Consider the following 23365-nt stretch of genomic DNA (forward strand, 5'->3'; position numbering starts at 1 on the left):
TCCCATGTACTGTAGCTTGGTATTCAAAGTCATATGGCTGTATTTGGAAACATCGCTAATTCAACTTATCACATATTTCAGGTACATTAATGAGAACATGATCTATAATGTGCAGCAACACTTCAGTGTTATTTATCAGTGTGGCCCATACACTCTAATTTCTGACTGCTACACATATGACACTTTCACTATTTCTTCCCAGCTGTATTTAAGAGCACGGGACAATTTTAAAAATACGAATTGCAATGATGGAATAAATCACTGTAAAATATTACAAGCCACATCCCCATTCGAATCTATACATTTCTAAACATACAATTCCTTACCTTACTGATAGATCCTAATTGCAATATGAAAACTGCAGTTACGGTAAAACGTTTTCAGTTCCATTTCTAATGGTCATACAGATGTTTTTAAATCTTTTTTTTTATATACAGTTATTTTGTAGCAATACGACTTATATACATGTACAATAACACAGGAGGTTTGTTTAGCATAAAGTAGGACATTAAAAACTGATTTTACATTTCTAATTATTTGCCCTTCTCAACAAAAGTTAGGAAAGCTGCAGTATCCTCAGACCCCTGTACTCTTTTTCCCTTGCTTCCTGACCCCCTGAGCCACAACTCTCCCATTACCTCAGCTGAGCGACACCATCCCTAGTTTATTGTGGTTAGCATAATAGTAAGTGCCCCACTGCATTGTAGTCGTGTTACTAGTCAACGATTGTATAAGACAATCCGCTCCAAACCCACACACTGCCTTGCCAGCTCTTTTTATCCATCCCCCACCCCTCCCTTATAAATCACACAGCCATTTCATCCTCTTTGCTGAGCCACTGGTATAAAAGTGCAGATGATTTCTCTTGGTGCAGATGCAGCGCAGCACAGCCTAGGAAGCAGCAACCGAACACACAGCTCCTTTTGTTTTCTATTGCTTTCTTCAGCAAAGGACACATCCTGCAGATAAAAAAGAGCTTCACTAGCTTGTTAGCATAACAGCAAACCAGACATTAAGCTCGTCTTCTTTTCAGACAGATAACTTCTTAGATAAAGGACCACAGGCTTAAGAAGTCTTTCTTTCCATGGCACTCCGATCAAAACTCTCTGCCCTGGGGATCTGTGCTGATCAGTAGAGGGTTGGGATTTGTTTATTTGATTGTATTTAATTGATTCTTGTTGAGAACTTCTTTGTGCATTTTAAGGACATTAGCTGAGTACTCTACATCAATTCAGAAAGAAGTTATCTGCAGAAAATCATAGCAAGACCTTAGGACTAAAGCGACTGGTTCTTTACAGTCCTGAAGGAGATTCACTGAAGTGTAGCTTAGCTGCTAAGACTAGAACTTCATTACGCTGGTGCAATCAATGCACTTTAGAAAGCTGCACTGAGTGCACGCCGATTTAACAAAAAGGAAAAGAGAATTAATTTTGTGATTGCAGCATATTCTGGTTTCCCGTGAATGCAGGAGTGTCCTGTTCTGTACTGCATCACTCACTGGTTCTGTCATTTGCACTGAGCTGTAAAGAGCACACAGTGGATACCTCTCAGCTGATGCTACTTTGACATCATTCTGGAATAACCTCCCCCCCCACCCCCCCAAAAAAAGAAAAGAGACAGCCTGTGAATCCCAGTGAATTGAATTGAGTGTTGTTTCTCTTAGAGGGAGAGGAAGACATTGGTAGTGTGTTTAGTCAAGAATTGGGTTATTTTAGCTGAAGTTTAACTGATCAAGACATGCAGGTCTCCATCGCTTGTACAGATCACAACTTAAAGGGTCGGAATGGAGATGACCGGCACAGCAAACAAAATGCCACCAGCCCCAACGTGGTGAACGCAGCCAGGGCTAAATTCAGAACAGTGGCTATTATTGCAAGAAGTTTTGGAGCATTCGCTCCGAAGAATCACATTTCTCTAAAGGAGTCAACTGCAAAGCTGACAGGAATGAAATATAGGTATGGAATAAGGTTCTTTTAAAATCAACTTTTTTTTGTTTGTTAAGTTGTAAATCTCTGTGTCAGTTTTGCTTATGCTTTTAAAAATAACTCTGTGGGGAATGTACAGTACGTCATGCACATTGAATTCATCTTTTTACAAACAATGCATTTAAAAATGTACTGGTGGGTTGATAGCCTTACTGTTCCGGTACTTTACAATGTGATAAGCACGTTGTTAAGCAGCATATTAATTGAGCAGGTGCATGGGTTCATGAGATAACCAAAATTAGTTGTGATTTATATATTCTTTTGCGGATAAGCGCCTGTTTTGAGATCTGGATCAATACAGCATCAGAAAATATGCCAAGGATGTTGTGATGAATGTAGAACAGTCCAAGTCCAGACACTTTCATATTTCTTATCTTGTAGAGCATTTATGGTGAGCGAGTTTCTCGGTTAATTTGAAGAGTTGAAGTTTATTCAATGATTTTGTGTGCTATAAAGAACACTACAGCCATGAGACTGGATCTTTACTTAGATCGTTACTGCTTTTGAACTTGTTTCTCAGCCTAGAATGAAGGCATCTCATTCTATATCCGGTCCACTATGATTCATTAATATAGATAGTCAAAGTCCTTGACCCAAAGAACAGTGCATAACCTCGTTGAATGCGTACACTCCTAGAAAGCACATTTGTAGGTCTGTAGTTATTCCCCTTTTACTGTTTTCAATATAGAAGTTCCTATTGCTCTTTGCATTGCATCAAGGGGACAACTGACTGAATCGGCCAGTGTGTGAAATGCAAGTCATATGGCTTAGTCTCGACTACACCACTGGTCATGTGTAAGGGTCTTATTATAGTTCTTCATCGTTTTTTCTTCTGATGGATCCTGATTTACGACCCCCTACTGAACAGATTGTAACATGACCAACGTATGCTAATACTGGGCCAATAATCCAATAATACTCTCAAATCAACCTACTGTACTGGACACTTCGTAGATTGGAATGTGACTTCCTACCTGTGAAAATCCAGCCCCAGCATGATGTTTCCCATTTTTTATAGCAGGAAATCTGTTTTAGTAAATCCAAAGGATAGCGTTTAGGTTATTTCAATGAATATGATGGTGTTGGTCAAGTTCATACAATAGATCCTCCGTTGGATTGAGACCAGGAAGTTGGGCAGGCCAGATAAAAGGGTAGTTATTGGGTTCCTCAAACCAGTCCCTGATCCCTGATGGGATGTATTTTAAAGAGAAATGCATCGGATATTAATATTCAACTTGCCCACAACCATGAATTGCGCCGTCGCCATCACACAATGCGGTTGTTTTACAGTATTGTCCAGGCAGCACTGTACCAAACTTTGGAAGGCAGATAGTGCCAAATGCCTTTGGAGACCTTCCAACATCTTGTAGACCCATGACATTCGGGTGTTTACATCAGTTCTAACTAAAATCTTGTAGTGCCAAGCTGTTTCTCTTAGCTTAGCAGATGCACATACTACAGTCTCTGTCAAGTTGGACGTATTACTTACTATAAAGGTAGTGAAGAGGAAAAATATGTCACTAATTATCTTAGCACTGGCCCAATTATGACATTCTATATTAACCCAGTTACCAAGGTAAACCATGTTCCCCATGATTCATCTTGTCAACCATACTAGGTATTTAAAGATGTGCTGGTACCATCAGAAACATCATTCAACCCAAGAAATATGTTTTCAGATTGTATCTAATTGCACTCTCGTTTGTTTGGCTTTAGGAAAATGAATGGATACACAAAACCATGTGTTCAACACAAATGCAGGCTTACAGATCATTAGCAAGAGGGAAACTATCTGTGATCATACCACTCTAATTCCAATTTATGAGGAATATTCCTTTACCAATCAGAAGCACTTACAAGCTTGTTTCTCCCTAGTGTAGGGAACAATAATGTGGCTATTGAAAGACTATCATGCTTTATACATGCTTTAGACTTTCAAAACTGATTATCTTGTTAACACAATTAAATATTATAATAGGACTAAACCAACCATTTTAGTTACTTTCAACGACAAAACATACTAAAGAGATTCTCACACACTGTTTTTAGATTTTTTCTCACAGTCTATTCATTTTTACCATGGCAGTAATTAGATCTCCCACCATTTTAAATCGGTTTGATTAGACCCTGCATTTAGAACTACACAAGTATCCAAACTGTATATGGTTTTAGTGCTGCGTTCAGTCACAGCATCAACTTTTATGACCTTGATATACAAGGAAAGCATTTTAATTTGTATTTGTCCCTTCTTTTCACTTATTCAAGTCTTCATTGCTCTTTCAAAGGGCACTCTGCATACATTCACCCCAGATGCTTACAACTGCAATAAAGTTAGTTAAATTAATACACTGGTTGTAAGCCTCATGCTGTGAATTGTGTTGCTATTCCTTTTGCAGCAAGTGCAGTATGCCGGTGAGTAAAACGGGTTGTGATTTTCACCCAAACCCTCCCAGCAAGGAATATAATCCCAGCAGCAAAACGTCTGAAAATCCTTTACCAACCTCTATTCGTTATTTATAATAATGTACACCCTTGTTAAAGAAATGCGCTGATCACAGCAGGTTAAGGAACCTTCCTTTTTTATTATTAAATTTTTTTTTTCAGTGGCCAAACTGAACATTATCGAATATACTGATTACCCAACATGGTATATTTAGCACAAACAGCAATGCCTCTTGCTGTTTCCATGACGACAAATAAAATGGGTTTTTTTTGTTTTATTTTTACACCTCCAAGTTTTAATTGGCAGCAATAAAAAAAATTCCAAAGGTACAAAACACAAGGATTTTCTTTGTTTCTTAGTATTTTGGATGAATAAAATATTACACACACAAATGCCACACACACACACACACATACCCAAACCTTATTGAGATGTAATAATGTTTGTTCACCATGAAAGGTTACATTTTTATTTTTGCCATGGATAAATGAGATGAAAGCGGTTACACTTGTGCTAAAAATGGCTGAGCTGTAAATTTAATATATCATGATAATCCTCATTTTGTAAGCCTAATCAGTTCAAAAGCTTAATGCTGTTATTAGTTTCAATTACCCAGGGTTGTGTGTGTCAGTGCGGAAGCAGCAATAATACTTCAAGCAATGGTAATTGAGGTGGGAGTCCATTGGTTTGTTCTGCCATGATAAATCAAAAGCTTTATCAAGTTCCTTTTCACAAAATGCTGTAGTTGGGCCTCTAATATAGTTTCTATTATTTGTACCACTTTTCTTTTTATTTTTTTTTTTTATTTTTTTACATGTATATATATATATATATATATATATATATATATATATATATATATATATATATATATATATATATATATATTCTGTTCCACGTCCCCAACGATTTTTCCATACTCCTCCACGGGGAAGGTTAATATTAAAATAATGTAAAAGTAGGAGGATGATTTTGTCAGTAGGGGGTTTAATTTGATATGCCCCCCCCCCCCCCCCCCCGATCTATCCTACCAGCAACTGTCAATTCTTGAGTTGCTCTCTCCTTAGCCGCTTCCCTGAGCAGTGATGACCTAATCGTCATGTGCCATTGACAAGACCGATTCATGTGTACTGATGTCTTCATTTCCCATATTGAATATCTTCCTGGTTGAACTTTTTTCTTTTCTGTTTTGTTGTATATACCCCCAGCACTGCGAACCACATCTAACAGAGTCTGAGAGCATCAATCTGAACATGGTGTGCAAACCTAATAGATGAAAGACAATGGAAGTGGGTTTGGAAATAAGTCAATATTGATTAATACACGAGAGCCCGATTTCAAATACTGCATTAGCTTGGTCAACAAGCCATGGACTGTTAAGTGCTGTATATAAAAACATACATGAAACCACAAAACCTTAAGTATTGTATTTACATGAGCATCGAACTTGAGTATGTCCTGAGTCTCTTTCTGCTAACATTTATACCAGGTCAGGCTGAATCTGAATTCCTCAGCCTCTTTTCTGAAGTGCAGCCAGCACACGTTCACCTCCGCTGTCACAGGAGCTGTGTCAAAATAACTGATAATGTTATCTGAAGGTTGGACTTAGCATTACAACTTTAAAATAACGAGAGAGAGAAAAAAACGTAACTTGCACTTTGTACTAATGGAGAGAGAAGCATGAGTGAGATGATAGCTAGAAACCAGTGGAAGAAAGGAGATCAGTCTAGAGAACAGGTAATCACTGGTAGATATAAGATGTAAATGACATAATATATAACAAATTAGAACGTATAGTAGTCCTGATGTGATGTAGCAATCTGAAATGTCTTGGTATCCGAGTTTGTAACAGATAGTTTGTATCAAATGACGTCACTTTAAGATTCGTACTGTTAGAATTATTCTTATTTAACTATATATTATAAAACATAGTACAGGATGTTGTAAGATAACAAACTGATTTCAAACCCCACGAAGGTTCAGATCACCTGCCTCCAAGTTTGACACATTAATATGAATCTTCCACTGAAGAACTTCAACATTTCTTGTACGTGAACAACACCTAAGATGGAAAACATTCTTTAAGTGAAATGAAGCATTGTACAGTAATTGAAATGGTGGTGGGTGGAGGAGGAGAGGGAGGTCAGCCATTGAGGCTGAAGCAAATGGGTTTAGAGATGCTTTTGAAGCCTGGAACAAAGCACTGGAGCACAAGATTCAAAGCAATTAAGATGAGGTGAATGTAGGGTATCAATTACTGCCTAATTAAATTCAGGGTCATTATCAGATCTGACAAATGAATTGCAGGGCTGCAAGCAGTTCTTTACAGGATGTAGTGTAATAAACATAACGACTACATCATTGAAAGCAGGTCTGGAGGTCAGGGTCAAAGGAAGCTATGTTTTTGTGTTTGGAAACTAGGTTACTGCATTGTGAAGTAGCCATGAGCTGTATTTAAAATGTATCAGTGGTAGCAAGGAAAAGTATCTACGCTTAAAAGCAAATTAGTTTTGCTGTCTTTTGAGAATAAAGGCTGACTCTTACTGTGCTCATAAGCGAATGTTGCTCAGTAAGTCTGCCGCAGCTGGTAATGATGTGAATTTAAATCTATACCACCGCTCACCTCTACCAGCGAGTGAGACCGAGCTTCCAGAATTATTGTTTAACTCCTGCCTGTCCTGCATCCACAAGCTTAACCCTAATACAAAGCTTTTATTTACTCCTGGTGCAAAACCTAACCTTGCTCCTCATTTGTGCAATTCTAGTATAGTCTGTGGAAGATGCAGAGTCTGTGCTGTGTTTGTGTATATAGTTCTAACGCCTTGGCCGCGTTTACAGTACAGGTAGTGGACAAAAAAATGGAAACACCTGGGCAAATGAGGGACACCAAGTATATTGAAAGCAAGTCTTCCACACAGGTGTGGCTCATGTGTTAATTGAGCAAATAACATCCCAGCATGCTTAGGGTCATGTATAAAAATGCTGGACAGGCCTGGTTGCCTATAATTATGGCTAGCATGGCTGCAAGAGGAGACCTCAGTGACTTTGAAAGAGGGGTGATTGTTGGGGTGCATTTGGCAGGAGCTTCAGTGATCGACAGCTCAACTTGCGAATGTTTCATGAGCAACGGTGTCTAAGGTGATGTCAGCATGGAACTCCGAGGGAAAGACATCGGCAAAGGGCAACAGTGGACTTTACATTGGTGTTTCCATTTTTTTGTCCACTACCTGTACATGACTGAGTCGTTTTCTTCTGACAAAGTCAGGGATATTGTGACAGAAGCGATATAAGTTTATCCTGTTCCTTTTCTGTCCCCCGCACCTCCCCCAATCTTTTGTTTGTTAAATTGTTTTTATATTGGTCCACTTGTGCCATATTTTGTTTACAGAACATGATAACGTACAGTGGAAACATGTAGTTCTGCTTTAGTTACTTTTCTCTGTTCTGTCTGAAACCTTGTCCAATTGCTTCTTAGAGGGACTGCATTGAAATTGACACTGACCTTGTTGACTCTATAGCGAGTTGTGTGACAACAAAACGTATATTTACTGCATTAAAGGATATTCAAATGAAGTGCTAGACTGGGTAAACCCATGTTACTTTCACTTGAGTTCATTCATCTTGCATTGCTTGTCATTGATATGTCTGTATTTATAGGGGAGTATTTCTTCTTCTATTTATATTTATTTCTCTTCTCATTTTAACTTCTCATTTCAGAAATACTTAAAGTTTTACTTAAAGTAATACTTGAAGTTTTGAATTAGCACCATCCATGGTGGCTGGGGGTTCACCCTTTTTGTCCAAGCCCTGTATCTATCTAATCTTGTGAATCAGGTGAAATTGAAATCCTTGATGCTGTGTATAAAACAACACATTAGCATTAAAACATGCAGATTTCTGAGCAGCAAAGGTAGCATTGGCCAGGGAAAAGGTATCTGGGACTAGACCATCTCATGCTTAGCATGGCATTTTTCAACATCAGTTATGTGCCCATGAATACTAATTTTAGTGTCAACACAATGACGACTGTTTATGATTTTCAATCAGTACTCAAGTGCAGCATTTTTTTAATAAATGCAGCTGCTTCCCTTATTTATTGTTATAATATGTCCATTGCAGTCTCACGCATGTGTGTTTCTTACTGCCTAATGTATGAGGATGAATATAAAAAACAAAGCAGATCTTCAAAATGAGTTTCTAAGCCCTACAACAACAACATTATTACATGCAAAGCACTGGTAAAAAAAAAAAAAAAAGCAGAGCAAAATGATTTCCACAGGCACTTTGTACATAATCTAGCGACTGCCTGCCCTGATGTCTGATTGTTAATTTGTACAATATTTTCATATGAAAAATTATGCAAACAGCATGCCCCTTGGAATGCAGAAACGCCCAAAAGAATGTATTTTGATTTTGTATTTCATTTTAACAGTCAGTCCAAATGTAATAATCATAATCTGAAATTAATCTAGTTTTCATTCCTCTGTAAATTTCTTTTGTGCTTTAGTGGCTCTAAATAAGTAATGTTTGCTTTTTACATTTTCTCTTTAAGTGTCTTGAATGTATCAGTTATTGTTCTACATGCAAATAGTTTGAAACTCCCAAGGGACCCTTTAAGCAATATTGCATCTTTAAAAGCAATTACAGTTGAAGCAGTTTTAAAGGGGAAGAGCAGTGTAATAGCAATGTGTAATAATAAAATGTACATTCATGAAAATTGTAATTCCAGTAAAGATTTTTAAAGGGAAAGTCAAGTTGACCTGATCATTTCATCTGAAATTCGAAATGGAACATGTGAACACAGGACTTGGAGAGAGTGTACAGTGCCTCTTCAAGTGATTACAAGATTTTCATTATTTTTAAGTTTTAATATTTACTCACCACACACACACACACACACACACACACACACACACAGTGTCATTCAGTGAATATTTCATATCTCATATATGTAGTGATTGCATACCTTTTGTATAATATTCTGCTGCTAAAGAAACCAGATTGGCCCATCCATTATTATTATGGATATGATTGTTGTTGTTGTTATTGTTATTTCATCTACTAAAGCCTTTTCCATTTCTGCATTGTGAACAGAAATATACTTTAAAACCTGGAGAGCATCAACGCACTGGCTATTAGGCCTGCAGTCAAATACAGATTTGAAAAACAAAAGAGTAATCCCTTTAAGAGGCCTACTCTCATGAGATTAGTGTTATGTAATGAATTTGTTATTATAATCTCGTGTGTTATTCTTTTGTTGTTTTGTCTTGTGTTTGTATAGATTTCTGATATTGACCTAGCTTGCCTTTACTTACTGCGCAGTGCCTTGTCGTACACATTAGTATTTAACAACTTATATTTTATTCATATCAGAACAAATATAATTTATAATATATTTCTTAGAAAACAACCAATAATTTACAGAATTATTGGTAACACTTTAGGTTCTATCATAAACCATCAATAATGCATCTATAAATGTGTTATAAAATGTGTTATAAACAATATTCAACTATTTCTAACCGGTTACGTCAACACAATGTTATATAAAAGTTTGACTTTTTTATGAAACCTTATAATCACGTTATACAATGACATGAAGCTTTACACTAGTATTTAGTTTAATATTTGTTGTAATAAACTGTCAATGTTATTACAAAAATGTTAAATAAAAACTTTCAATCTAGTTTAATCTTAGGTACAAAATATACATACATATATAGTTAAGATCAAGTTCTCTTGTCATCAGTTATTTATAAAATAATATGTCTAAATGAATGGATAAGAAGAGACTGTTTGTTTATTCGTCTTATGTCATTATTTGATAGAATAGCAGATTAACAATCCCAATATTCTGTCTGAATGTGGGAAGTATAGCAAAGCTTCTGAAAAGAAAATCCATTCAGAGCATCCCTATAGGCAATTTTTCAAAAACTGTACGGTTGCTTGAAAAATGTTGTATCAATCCCAAATGAGATCAATCACCCACACCTTTTCTGTAACAGTAATAAAGCCCCCTTTGTGCAGTTGTTAACTCATTCCAATAGTTCCAATACCTCCCGGAGACTCTAATTATAGTTGGATTTCTGTGACATTGAAAAATACATTGAAAAATAACTTCACTGCTGAATTAGAACCTTTTCCTTATCCACAGAGCTCCCACTGACAGCTTGACAAGCACACCTCAATCCTGACCTCAACACCCCCTGCCATTCACACATGTGGTTCTCTTGAGCAGAGGCTGGCCATAGTACTAATTATTTGTGTTTGTCCGTTTTCTCATTTAGAGTAAAGTCTTCAGGAGGCCTGTATAAGAAAACTCATTTGACTCAAAACCAGCCAGCCTTGGAATATTACTCAAACTGCACAGTTTATATTTATAGTTTATTTGTCCATCACAAGTCTCAACAATGCCAAAGTCAGTGATTCAACGTATTATTTTCTGTTCTGTTCTGTCTGACTATACAGACTGTCAGAAGAGCTGGTTTGAAATATACAAACATGCATACTAGCAGTCAGGTGCCATGTCACAGTAGAGAAAGCCTCTGGTGGGTTGAGCTGTCACTTGCCTCTGTTAGGCATTGTCATTCTTCGCTAGGTCCGTCTCTTGACATTTTTCCCCCAAGCCACATTTGGACAGAGACAAATCATGCAGGTTTGAAAAGTGCAAATCGACAGCTTTAATAAGGCGATGGCTCCCGGGAAGCTACTAAACTGCCAGTAAATGAAAGACATATATTAATATGCGAAGAGTTACACTGCAACTTTTTAAATTCCACAGCTTCCCCACGTATGGCTCTATGCTGTGCAGTGTATGAGATGAACATTCGGAAATGCATAATCAGCATTATTCTTTGCACACGTAGCAAGAAAAGGTGCTCTCATTTACAAAGCAATTCCCTTGCCTGACAAAAAATAACTGCTCATTGTTGTCTAATTAAATACAGCAAAAAAGTCTTTGTATAAAAATTCGAAGCATTAATGTAGCTAGCTTTGGTGGTTGAGCAGCACATTTTTTTGTGTGTGGTTGTTTTTGATGTGCATCAGAAGTGCATTTCTATATATCTATATATATAACCCTCGTTATATCGTTTCATACACCAGTTTAATAAAGATCATCCTATGGTTTTACTCACATATGAAAAGGTATTTTCTGGCATTCTTATCCTCATTTTTGGACTATAGTGAGATATTGCAGTGGATTGTTGCCATCTGCTCTCAAATCTTGGAATCAGACCAGTGCCTTAATGGAGCCGCTAATTAAATGTCATCTAGAAAGATTCTCTCTTGCTATTTAGAATCGGTGGAGCAGAATTATAATTATTAACCTAACAGAACAATTCAATCGTAACTACCGTACATTTATCAAATGAGCGTATCAACATACATTATTTGGGCAGATTGCTGTGTATTTCTGTTCAATTTTGTAATTGTACCTAAGAGTAGGCTTTCTGTGGCTTTAAAACCTCATGGCTTCTTAAAGACTTTTTTGTTTGACTAAATAAGGTGTTGTATCAGTGAGTCTTTTCTAGGGGGTTTGGAGTTCATTATGTTTTCACTCGCTCTTAAAGCTGGATATATTTTTTGTTTACTACTAGTAGTTTTCTATTCAGGATATGTTTTTGCTGTGCAATACAAAAAAACTAAAAAGTGTCATGATAAAGTAAGAGATGCTATCAAAAACCTTCAGATATGAATATGCATGACAACCTTAACAAGCTACATGTGAATTTCTGAACAAAAGAAACTGAATTCTCTTATTATACTGAGCCACCTGCTGTTCATTAATCAAACCATATAGTTCAAGAACACTGAACAAATTGATCTAACAAATATGATATTAATGTATGTGGGGTATAAAGCTTTGCAATCCCAGTTTGTCAGAGAATGCTTTAGGTTAAACTCGTACAGAAAAAAAAATGAACTGATCAGAGAGCATCATGCTGTACCTTATTAACTATGATGATCTAGTATTCATGTATTATCCCAACACGTAGTGCCCAGATTCAAGTTTTAGTGTGGTAAAATAAACGTTAAACATACATTCATGCAAAATATGTGAATTTTGAAATTAAGTGAAATAATTCCAAGAACTTTGCATTACGTATACATGAACATGGAAGAAGGGGAGAGAATGGAGTGCCACAATAAATGCAATTTTTATTAGTCGTACTGAGGGAGCAGAGATTTTGTAAAGAACAATATAACATAAGCCAACGAAGCCTCTCTGAATATGCTGTGCTATCTGTTATCATCAGATGTAGGCTTTTTCTAAAGAAAACATCCTTTAAATAAGTATGCTGTCAATTGTAAAATGCATGCATTACATGCTGCGTCCTGACTCTACTAGCATTAAACTTTTAATGATGAATTTCACAGTTCCGAGCAATAAATAATTTCTGCTCTACAAAACTACAACTGAAGTCTGCTAATGACAGTAATCTATGCTAGATTCTTGGTAATTTGAGGCGTATATTAGTGCCAACTTGATTTTATTCCTTCATTACCAAATCGAAAGGCTCTTTTGACTACAATCTTGGTTTGTGCTTTGAACATCAAGTGATTTTTACAAGGCACAGAATGATGCATGTTTGTGAAAGGAAAATCAAAACCATAAGCATTTTAAAACATTTCAGGCATTTTTATTTTTTGAATCCTTAGGAAACCTATTTATGAAATTATGAAAAAAGTCCAGCTAAAACTGTCTTGCAAACATCAGATCCCTACTTCAGGATTAATAACATAAATTATATACATATTGTAATTGTTTTAAACTGGAAAGGACACATGTAAAGGTTGATTTTGAACAAGCTGCTAGACAATTATGAGGTTCAAAGGGCTGGCGTTCCTAACAACTATTACTATTCCCAATCCATCCTCATGATGTGTGCGTACTAAACATGAATTAATCGTATACAAGCATGATAAAAATACCCCTCCCTATTTAGAAGACACCCACATGTAATTTATATTAACCTTTCCATTCACTTTTAAAGAATGTGATTCAAGAGAACACATTTCTCCTACATGATCTACAGAATTGCTTTTCTGTTGTAGTCATATGTCGAAAGTTTCCTTTTGATTGTAATTATGTTTTTTTTTTTTACAGAGCTGGTGCATAAAAGTGCTTTTTGCATGTGCTGTAAATGCTTTTTTGAGGGTCTAGGGTACATCTGCTATGGCTTTTGGAGTCTGTACTGTGTACTATCTAGAGTTTACCAAGCAATCATTAGCATTAGCCATTTTGCACTTCCGTTAGCTACACAGGCCTCAAATGTCCAGTTTAAAAAGAAACATGTTTTAGCACTCGGATGCAGCTGCCTCATTCTCGGGTTATCTGTTTGAGTTTGAAGTTCCTGGGTCATTTCACCTGTGTGAAAGCACGTTCCTGGCTGAAAGCATGTCAGCCATTAAGGGAAGCAGCTGAATGTTTGTTTATTGACAGGAAAGAAGCCAGTGAAGGGGACAGTTTCACTCTCGAGGTGAAATGACCCGGAAAGTACGAGACGGTCTAAAAGCACGGTTTGAAAACCGACTTTCCTGTTAACCTAGTGTAGTATCAGGTTTGGATGTTTTCAAATGAAAATAGTTTGCTGTAACATGCATTTCTTTCAAAACTGTACGTCAGACCTATACAAATGATTTGCATGCAGCTGTTAGCTGCAATTACTTTAAGGACTTTGTAAAGCACTTTCTATCTTATTTTGTATCATTTTAGGTTATAATATCTATGTTTATGTTTTATTAGTTTGCCTCATTACTGCGTTTTTCTCCTCATTAGATTTCCTAGTAGTTTTCATTTTCACATGTCCTATTTGAAAACATGAATACCAATACAGTTTGTATTACTTTGATATGGTACTCTTATCAAGAGAGTATTAGTAAGATAATATCAGGCTAAAAAATAGCAGTGCCAGAATGTATTATGACTACAGTATGATATATGAATACTGTTAACATCAAAGGATACACTTTCTTCCAAGGCATATGATATATGAATTAAAGCTTTATGGAGGTCACAGTACTCGTTTCAGCCAGAAACATGGAATACAGAATCTACTTACTAATTAATAAGACAAGACTGAACTTATACCAACCATGGCAGAGTAAGGAGTCATGTACAGTACTTAACTTGCAACTACCATGGCAGTAGGTAGGTAGGTATACTATCGTTGTTTCAGGTCACATTTTAACTCAACATAATTTAATATCTATGTTTTGCCAACCTACTGAATTAAATGTACCTGCAGTATTTGTGCGACCCTGAGTCAAAATCAGGATTCTGTCAGATCCAGTTTTTTTTTTTTATATATATTGTTGACTGATTTACACTGTTGAGTCAAAACAGTCAAACAGATCCATCCGCTTGAATGACTTGATAGTTTGAGATGACGTATCATGACAAGTTAGACATGAAAGCACTTTAGAAGGTTAAGGGATTTCATATTGCATTCTAATGCAGCTACAATGTTTATAATAATAATAATAATAATAATAATAATAATAATAATAATAATAATAATAATAATAATTGAAAGCTATACTGGGAGAAAAGTGTTGCAGTGAACCAACATGGCCTAATGCAGAGCTGTCGCCCCCCCCCCCCCCCCCCCCCCCCCTTTTTGGTAAAAAGACAAGTCCTTAAAAAGTCCTTAAAAAGCCTCACAGCTATGGCCAAAACTTTTGCATCACCTAGAATTTTAGGGTTTGAGGCACAATTAAAAAAAAAAAAAAAAAAAAACATAATGAACATAATTTAGATTATATGTTAGATTTCAAAATGTCACATTTTTCAATTTGTGTCAGTTTTTCAGTAAGTATATGGAAAACTACAAATTGGTATGCAATTCAATACGTTAACTTAATTATTCAGCAGCTTTCATTCGACTTTATGAATCTTTGCAAGGTAATTTCATTTTTTAAAGCTTAAAATAAAGCTTATTTGAAGCCCCGAGCTTGATTATAATAAGTGTTAACAGGTTCTTTCTCTCACTGGTACCATGAATACTGCTGAGGGGTATTGAGTCCCATTCAACTCAAATGCCTACCGTTTAAGCTTTTTGCTCGTAAGACGTTGATAACTTGAGTTGGCATGTGATGGCTTTAAGTGATATCTTCAGCAATTTAAAAAAAGGCTTACAGTCATCTGAAAGTGGTCGTTGTTGATGGTTGGTCTGGTTTGTGAGTTTGTTTTAATCATGATTGCTCTTCCTCTTGTATTGTTGCTGTGTGTTTTGCTGCTGCTTTTAGCATGTCCCAGTGATTGAGGTGCTTGTGTGGACTAATCACGAAGAACATGCACGCAACAGTTACCTAAACATTGTATGGATATTGACATTGTACACTTGTAGGGATACTTAATATTGTACAAACTCTATACTGTGTCAAGCAATGGATCAGATCAACTTTGCAACTCTTAAATGTTTAATTTGTGTAATCTATTCTGTTGGTGATTGAAAGTTGTTTCACACACAAAGCATAGAGTGTGCAGTAAGCAATCCCCAGTTATTCTTATACAAATGGCCCCTAGTGAAAGCATAGCACAGTGTAATAAAGATTAGTGAAACCATGGTAAAGCATAGGTAAGCATTGTGAAGACCAGCGAAGTATAGTAAAGCTTGTTCATAAACATGGCAAACCAGGATAAACTATGGTAAATGCATAGTATAACCATGGGACAAGAAAGGTAATGACGTGTTCACCTTACAGTGGTACCCAAGAACACCCTGTAATGCAAAGTGGTGTGATCTTAGCAGGAAGAGAAAGGGACAGTAAAACAGCATGTAATGTGGAGGAACCTCTTTTAGCCAATCTGACGGAGCATTCATCTTCCAACCTCAAGGTCTTGGGTCTAAATCTCCCCCCAGCGCTATGCTGTTTAATAATCATATGTCATCAAGCTACAGTGGGCTGGAAACCTAGTTTTACTTCAGGGGAATAGATTTCTTTCCATTTGGCTTCTGTCAAGAAATCATTTTATCCCAATAGTATAAGTGACTGCATTTGAAGATACCAATTTTGTAAAAGCATGGATTTTGTTTTTTTGATTTATAGGGTGGTAGATAGATCATGTGACCCCATTCCCAGCTGATTTGGGGTCTGCACCTTTTGACCTTTTAATGTCAAGCAGTGAGATTTCAGATTTCAATTATAATTCAGCAAATTAAATATTTTTAATAAACGTGTAAACCACTTTAACAATGTTATGTACTTTTATGTACTTTAATGATGTTGTTTGTCAGCTGCTTATTGGTGCAATGACTGACAGTCAATTATTCCTCTCCCTTCTTGACACTGAGCTTTTCTCTTCCAAAAGCTCACAGAAACTTAACTAGAAGGCTGCATAGAATTGTTACATATTTAAGAAGGTTGTTATTCAGTTATAAACCCCTGTTGTAAGAAACTAAGTCACAAGTAGTTAAACATTTTGGCTGTGTTTCATTGTTTTTTTGTTCTCTGTATTTTGCCATTATTTCATGTGCAGAAGGAACCTGTGGTTTCCTCTTACTCTGCAAGTTCTTTGGAATAACATTGTGTTCCTTGCAAATGGATAAGATCCAGTATGGGAGCAATCAGTGCACTGATAAAGTTGAGCGCACACAAGGAAAAACTATTGAAGGGTATAGAAAACTGACACCAAGGAATTTTATGGGACACTGACCGCAGCATGCATTATAAGATTTTACAGATGTCCAACAGCGATTTGCCTCCTCATCTCTCAGCTCCAAAGCTGTTAGCCATCTGCCAGTATTGAAGACACGGTAACATTTCAAAAGCAACACAGGGAGCTCATGGGAACTCCCAGGATTAGAACTGACTGCAAGCTGGACGTTATCACTTGGGAATCCCTCTGTCTGTATCAATGATTTGTGATACTCAAATGCAATCTGTAATGTATTGCTGTTTGTCACACCATGGACCCCATTATCTACCATGCAATCATTCCCATGTTGTGGCACTGAAACGCTGCAGTTAAACCAACATTCTCTAGTAGCAAAGTCGACACTCCATTATCAGAACTCTTCAGGCAACACACATTGGGGGGGGGGGGGGGGGGGGGGGGGGAGACATTTATGTCATTAGCTTCCTGTTGTTTTCAGAATGAGAAACTTGAAATAAACAACCCAGGCATTGAATTCAAGGGTGCTTAAGTATTCCCAAATTGTTTATTTGTAGTTCTGTAACATTAAAGTGTGTGTTTATCTTTCAGAAAAAAAAAAAAAAAAAATGCTCATGACATTTCAGAGTACAGGGCTTTGCAAAATTGCCTCATTTTATTTATTTATTTATTTTCATAATCAAGGATGTATTGAACATACTTATAATTATAGTCCAAAATACAATTTGTTTGGATAATCCAGTTCCGGATTCTTGTTTTTGAATAATTGAGAGGCAGTTGCATCAGAAATACAATTTATACAGTACTCTACTTATAGCACTGTTATTCTATTTAAGCTGTGCGTAATTGTGGGGTAAGAACAGTGGCTCACTGAATCAAAGTACCAGTAATTGTTTAACCAAGCTGTGTAATTCCTCACTATATATAGGTTCTCTGCATTCCTCTCCACCCTGGCTTTTAAATTCCGTTACTCTCTCCTCTGCACCAGCCTCTTTTGGGAGGTTAGGTGTCTGACCTCTTTAGAGGGCACCTCCCTTATTCCCCCAGAGAAAGATTGGGCACAACTCATATATTCAAAAGGGATTTACTATGACTTTACCAATCAGAAAAATCAACTAAAATAGATTTTTTTCATTTTCAGGAATTATAAGATAGAAAGTGAGCATTAGTTTCCATCTGTATAGAAACTAACTCAAAGTAAAGGACAGTGATAGTTTGAGCAGCTGCAGTAAAACAATGGGTTGGATGTGCAAAAACTGGGGCGTGCCACAAATGGCCATGCCAGTGCTGTCTTTTCTGTGTGTAATTGCTTTGACTGGTAAGTGTCAATACAAAAATGAGCACAATTTATATGAACCGCATGGATGGTCTCAAATCTGTTTAATGAAGTCTCATAAATTAATGGGCTAAATTCAGAATAGTGGCTCTCAATAAAGTTACAAATCTTAGCAATAAGACTTCTGTCTGCCATACTCATATTGAACTGCCTTGAATTTTCACAAATGTTTACATTTCTTTTAACACAGACCACTGACAGTAGGCTATTACAGAAAGAAAATCATTCACAGCTTAAAATGGAAAATTACATTTATTCTAAATATTATAATAGAATGGAATAGATTTTTGTATTGAGCTGTATAAGTCAGTACCCCTGACACCACTACTTAATACATTTCATTGCTAACAATACATAAACTGCATTCAAATGTTTTCCACAGCAAGCAAGGTTTATATTTCTATTTCTATTTTTCTCTCCTTTTGCAGGAATCTGGGGAAATCAGGACTTAGAGTATCGTGTTTGGGTCTCGGTGAGTAAAATTAATTTAAATTATTTGTGGCGCACAGAATTAAAGTAATGCTAATTAATTCAGGGCTCAATGGTGTATGTGTGCCTAAATTCCCTCCTGAGAGAAACTTGGCCCATTTAATTTAAAACTAATGAACCTTTTTAATTGTTTTATTTGAACACGATACCGTTGGTAAAGGTTATAGGGAATCTGGTGTCGATCTCTCGGGTTTGAGCAAACTTGCGAGTTCAGCGTTTATTTTAGAAAACATGCTACTTGAAAACTAAGTGCAATCAATGCATAGCTATTGAAATTGTGTGTACAGAACCATCTGATTTTATTAAGTCTTTAACACTTCCTGTTGCCGGTCAATTGAACTGGAGTAACATGTTATATCACAATCATCAATTTTAAATAATTTGAAGGTTTGATAACATTAAACTATGTAATCGGGAGATTGCAATACTTTTATACGAAAACTATACATAAAAGGCTAGAGTAACAGGGAGGAGGGCTTGCCTCCATTTTTGGTTTTAGTTTAACATCTTACAACCAGGGGGACAGAATCCGTAACAGCAATGTATCACACAACACTGCCCGTTACACTAGCCTTAACCACATGAGTGGATCTGCCCTGAATCTGAATATTAAAGATTAAATATTTTTAATCATTGCAAATCTCCCTACGTTTTGGCTTCATTGTTTTCAGTGGCTACACCTGAAATGTGTCTGTGTCTGACCTAAATAAATGTGAGAGTGGAAAATGCTTTTGAATTGCATTCCCAAAGCATAAGGTTAAATCCCAGACGAACTTAAAAGAAAAAAAAAAAAAAATCAATCCGGTTTTCATAAGTACAGTAGCTTGTGATACAGTGTATTTACTCCCAACCCCCCCCCCCCCCCCCCCCTTTTTATATGCAGGTTTGGGTGCTTGCTGCACACCCATCTGTAACAATTTCTGGCTTATTATGTCTGCCATTATACTCTTCAGTTATCTAGATTAAATTGACTGACAGGTCAGTGTTGTATTTGGCTCTCCGTTTGTTTGTTTTTTAATCCGATTGGTGTAGTGCCACTAAAGTTTGCTGAAGAGCAAATGAGCAAGATAGCAGATTAATGGATACATCTCAATATGCAGCAATTAAACTGATTGCCGTTTGTTCCGTTTCCATGTAACTATAGATTTTAGTTTGATGGGCAGAAAATAAAAAGCCACTACTCTAGACTAGGTGGCAGAGTTGCTTAAGTAACCTTCACCTGTGTCAAAAGTGCTTTAAACCAAGCATAGCTAGGGCAGCAGTGTGGAGTAGTGGTTAGGGCTCTGGACTCTTGACCGGAGGGTCGTGGGTTCAGTCCCAGGTGGGGACACTGCTGCTGTACCCTTGAGCAAGGTACTTTACCTAGATTGCTCCAGTAAAAACCCAGCTATATAAATGGATAATTGTATGCAAAAATAATGTGTAAAAAATAATGTAATTGTATGTAAAAATAATGTGATATCTTGTAACAACTGTAAGTCTGGATAAGGGCGTCTGCTAAGCAATAAATAATAATAATAATAATAATCCACGACTGGTTGCTGATAAATGCGAGGAGAATCTCTTATGATGCCAGCCAATAAACTTCTAACTCATGAACACTAAAATTCACATGAAGCACCACATTTTGAAAACTCAAAATGCCACAATTAATTACAACATCTAAAGCAGCTCACTAAGGTGCCTAGATGTTAAAGATAGCTGGGAAAACATTTCAAATACCCAGCTGTACCTCTCCCAGTGATGCCTCGCACCACAAGGGAATCAACATCCTTAAGATAATAAATCATTGGCTGTAACGCACAGAAGAGTTTTTTCAGATGGGTTTCCAGAAGCAGGATAATCTTCTGTACATCATGCTGTGTATAACATGCCTGACTGCGCAGCCTTGGGGTACACCTCACTACTCAATTAAAACAGCATAGTGGATTATGCAGAATACCTGAACTGCACACTTCATACTGTAGATAACCAGATGGAACAATAGCCATCAAATCATGAATATGACAGAATAAGCAGATATATTTAGACAACCTTTTATTAGATATTCAACAATAGGTGTATGTCAATCAGATGCAGTAATGGAACACTGCAGTGGCATATACAGTACACAGAAACAGCGAAGACACCCCTATGGGTATTTTAAAAGCTACCCTTTGAAATTCTACCTCTTGTTTTAGCTCCAGCTCATTCATTGTTTTGTGCTATGATCATGCTGCCCCATCCTCTCATATCCAATGGGTCAGGCAATTTCTTAAACTAGAAAATATTTACATTCACACTCCAGAGATGCAGAGGAAAATTCTACACAGCCCGGCAGCCTTTTCCAACATTTCTCAATCAGATCCAGCTCTCCGTCAGTCCCTGAGTCCTGCTCAAGGCCAGCTATCTCGGGTTTCTTCCACTCACTGCTCTTCTTGTCTGCCAAATGTGACTCTCTATTTTCAGTTCTGCTATTTTTTTCTTTCTCTCCCTCTCTTTTCATTTCCCATTTTTGTCTTTGTCTACTCGCTATATTATCTCTATCAACTGCAGTGTGCGTTTTTAAGCTCATTTTTATTTTGCTCATTTGATAAACACTGCTGATTGCTGTACATAAATGCACTTGTATTTAATCAATACACAGAGTTGTTTTTGTTTTTAATGGTTTGTGCTGTTGTAAACCTCTTTGAGCTAGCAGTACAGTAAGAACATTATTATAATAGGACTGGTTGTTCAACATTTAAAATAAAAAAAAATAATAATTATTGCACTTGAACCTGCAAAAGAGAATGCTGCAAAACAGATAGAAAGATTTTAACTGGTGAGAAATGTGGTACAAACAATCCTTTATGCAAGATGGGATCGATATCCTGTCTAGATAATCTTGTAGGTAGTGACAAATAAAATATTGCTCTGATGTCTCATAAGAATGGTCTTTGCTCTCAGGACACCATTTATCACTTAGATATATATATATATATATATATATATATATATATATATATATATATATATATATATATATATATATCTTTATTTAATGTGCAGCTGTTTTATAGTTGTACTTTTTTCATGCATGCTGAAGCAAAAAATCCATTATTGAAAAGAAACAAAATGTACAACACATGTTGAGAGTTCTTGCATGAAGAAGTTCTTGCATGCATTCTCCACTGCATTTTGGAATTCATCTTGTGTTCATTCAAATCCGTCGACCAGAATAATTAGGCAGAGCTTGATTTTGTGAAAGTCATTTTCCGAATTCATCTGTTTTACCCCATGAATTCCGTCGATTATTTTGTGTCATTCCTTTTTGGAATACTTTATCACATTTACTGTCCTTTTCACAATTACTGTCTATCATATTTACTGTCTTTATCACATTTACTGCACATCGCTTTGAACTTTAAGTCGGTATTACATCAGTATATAAACAATGCAAACACGGTTTAGAAAGCCAACTAATAAGTATAGTTTTATGGTACCTTTTGTATTGCCTCTGAGACTAAGTAGCATGCTCATATAAAGGGTAGCATACCTCAAGGTGAATGCATACTAAAAGCTTTTACAAAGCTTACTCCAGTGAATGAAAAACAGAAAGATTATACAAATGCATAAAACACACACACACATACACACACAATGCTAATAATAAGTGCTTTTTCAAACATCATTCCTAAACCTTTCAAGTTGCAGGGCATTCGTGTTTAGCTTTAGAGGTTCTCAAACATGGCGTGGGTTTGAGCGGGGGGATCTGTCAGCGGCTGCCTCTCAGGGAAGCTTGGATTAAGAGTGTCATTGTAAACCAGTCTTTATTCAGTCAGGTACCAGAGTCCAAATATCCTACCACTGATTGGCATACAAAAACAAAATGCAACAGCAAAGGCAATACTCTTAGTCAGAGTTATATTGTTGTTTTGAGTTGAATTTTGTGCTTGGGCAGGATAATCCTGAGCAGAGACTGCAGGCTGACTGTCTGCGGGGATAGTGTAAGACTGAGGCAGTACTGGCTTTGCATTGCAGTGGCCTCGAGAGAGATTGCCGGGTAAGAAGATATTGAGAGGTTTGGGGAAGGTCAGATTCTTCATGTTAACTCTTATTTAAAAAGAAGTTTCCATTATATGCGTTAGGAACTGCTAAGCTGTAACTAAAATACAATGTCCTTCATTCTCACCACCAAGCCATATGCCTCTTAATCAATCAATATTTATTTTATATAGCGCCTTTTATAGTGGACCACCATCACAAAGCACTTTACAAGATAGTGAGGAACAATTGCATAATACATTAAATACAGGGCATAGTACATTAAATACTATGGTACAAATTATGCCTAGGACCTTCTGGTTTGTAAATGTTGGCAAACTACAGGCCAGCCCTGCCGGTGTCTGACCAAGCTTGGCGCCTAACTAGTGTGGGTCACTGTAATGCATGAGGCTAAGCCGTCCCTGCCAATTTGCCTTCCCCAACACATCAGGATGGACATTGTGGAATCCCCATCCAAAATCTGCAAC

General features: G+C 36.7%; 1 protein-coding gene across 3 annotated transcripts in view; it reads left to right on the forward strand.

Annotated features, from left to right (window-relative positions):
• The window catches only part of LOC117423517 (voltage-gated potassium channel subunit beta-1), a 60753-nt gene that overhangs the window by 17980 nt on the left and 19408 nt on the right, over positions 1-23365 (forward strand). For 2 of the 3 annotated variants that reach the window (XM_058990328.1, XM_034039442.3), the window contains exon 2: positions 18812-18855. In XM_058990328.1, the coding sequence (XP_058846311.1) occupies positions 18812-18855 (44 nt within the window). Of the gene's footprint in view, positions 1-1106; positions 1956-18811; positions 18856-23365 lie in introns of those variants that run through there. The other variant, XM_034039443.3, reaches the window with a different exon arrangement.

The sequence above is a fragment of the Acipenser ruthenus genome, chromosome 17, assembly GCF_902713425.1.
Source record: "Acipenser ruthenus chromosome 17, fAciRut3.2 maternal haplotype, whole genome shotgun sequence".
NCBI lineage: Eukaryota > Metazoa > Chordata > Actinopteri > Acipenseriformes > Acipenseridae > Acipenser > Acipenser ruthenus.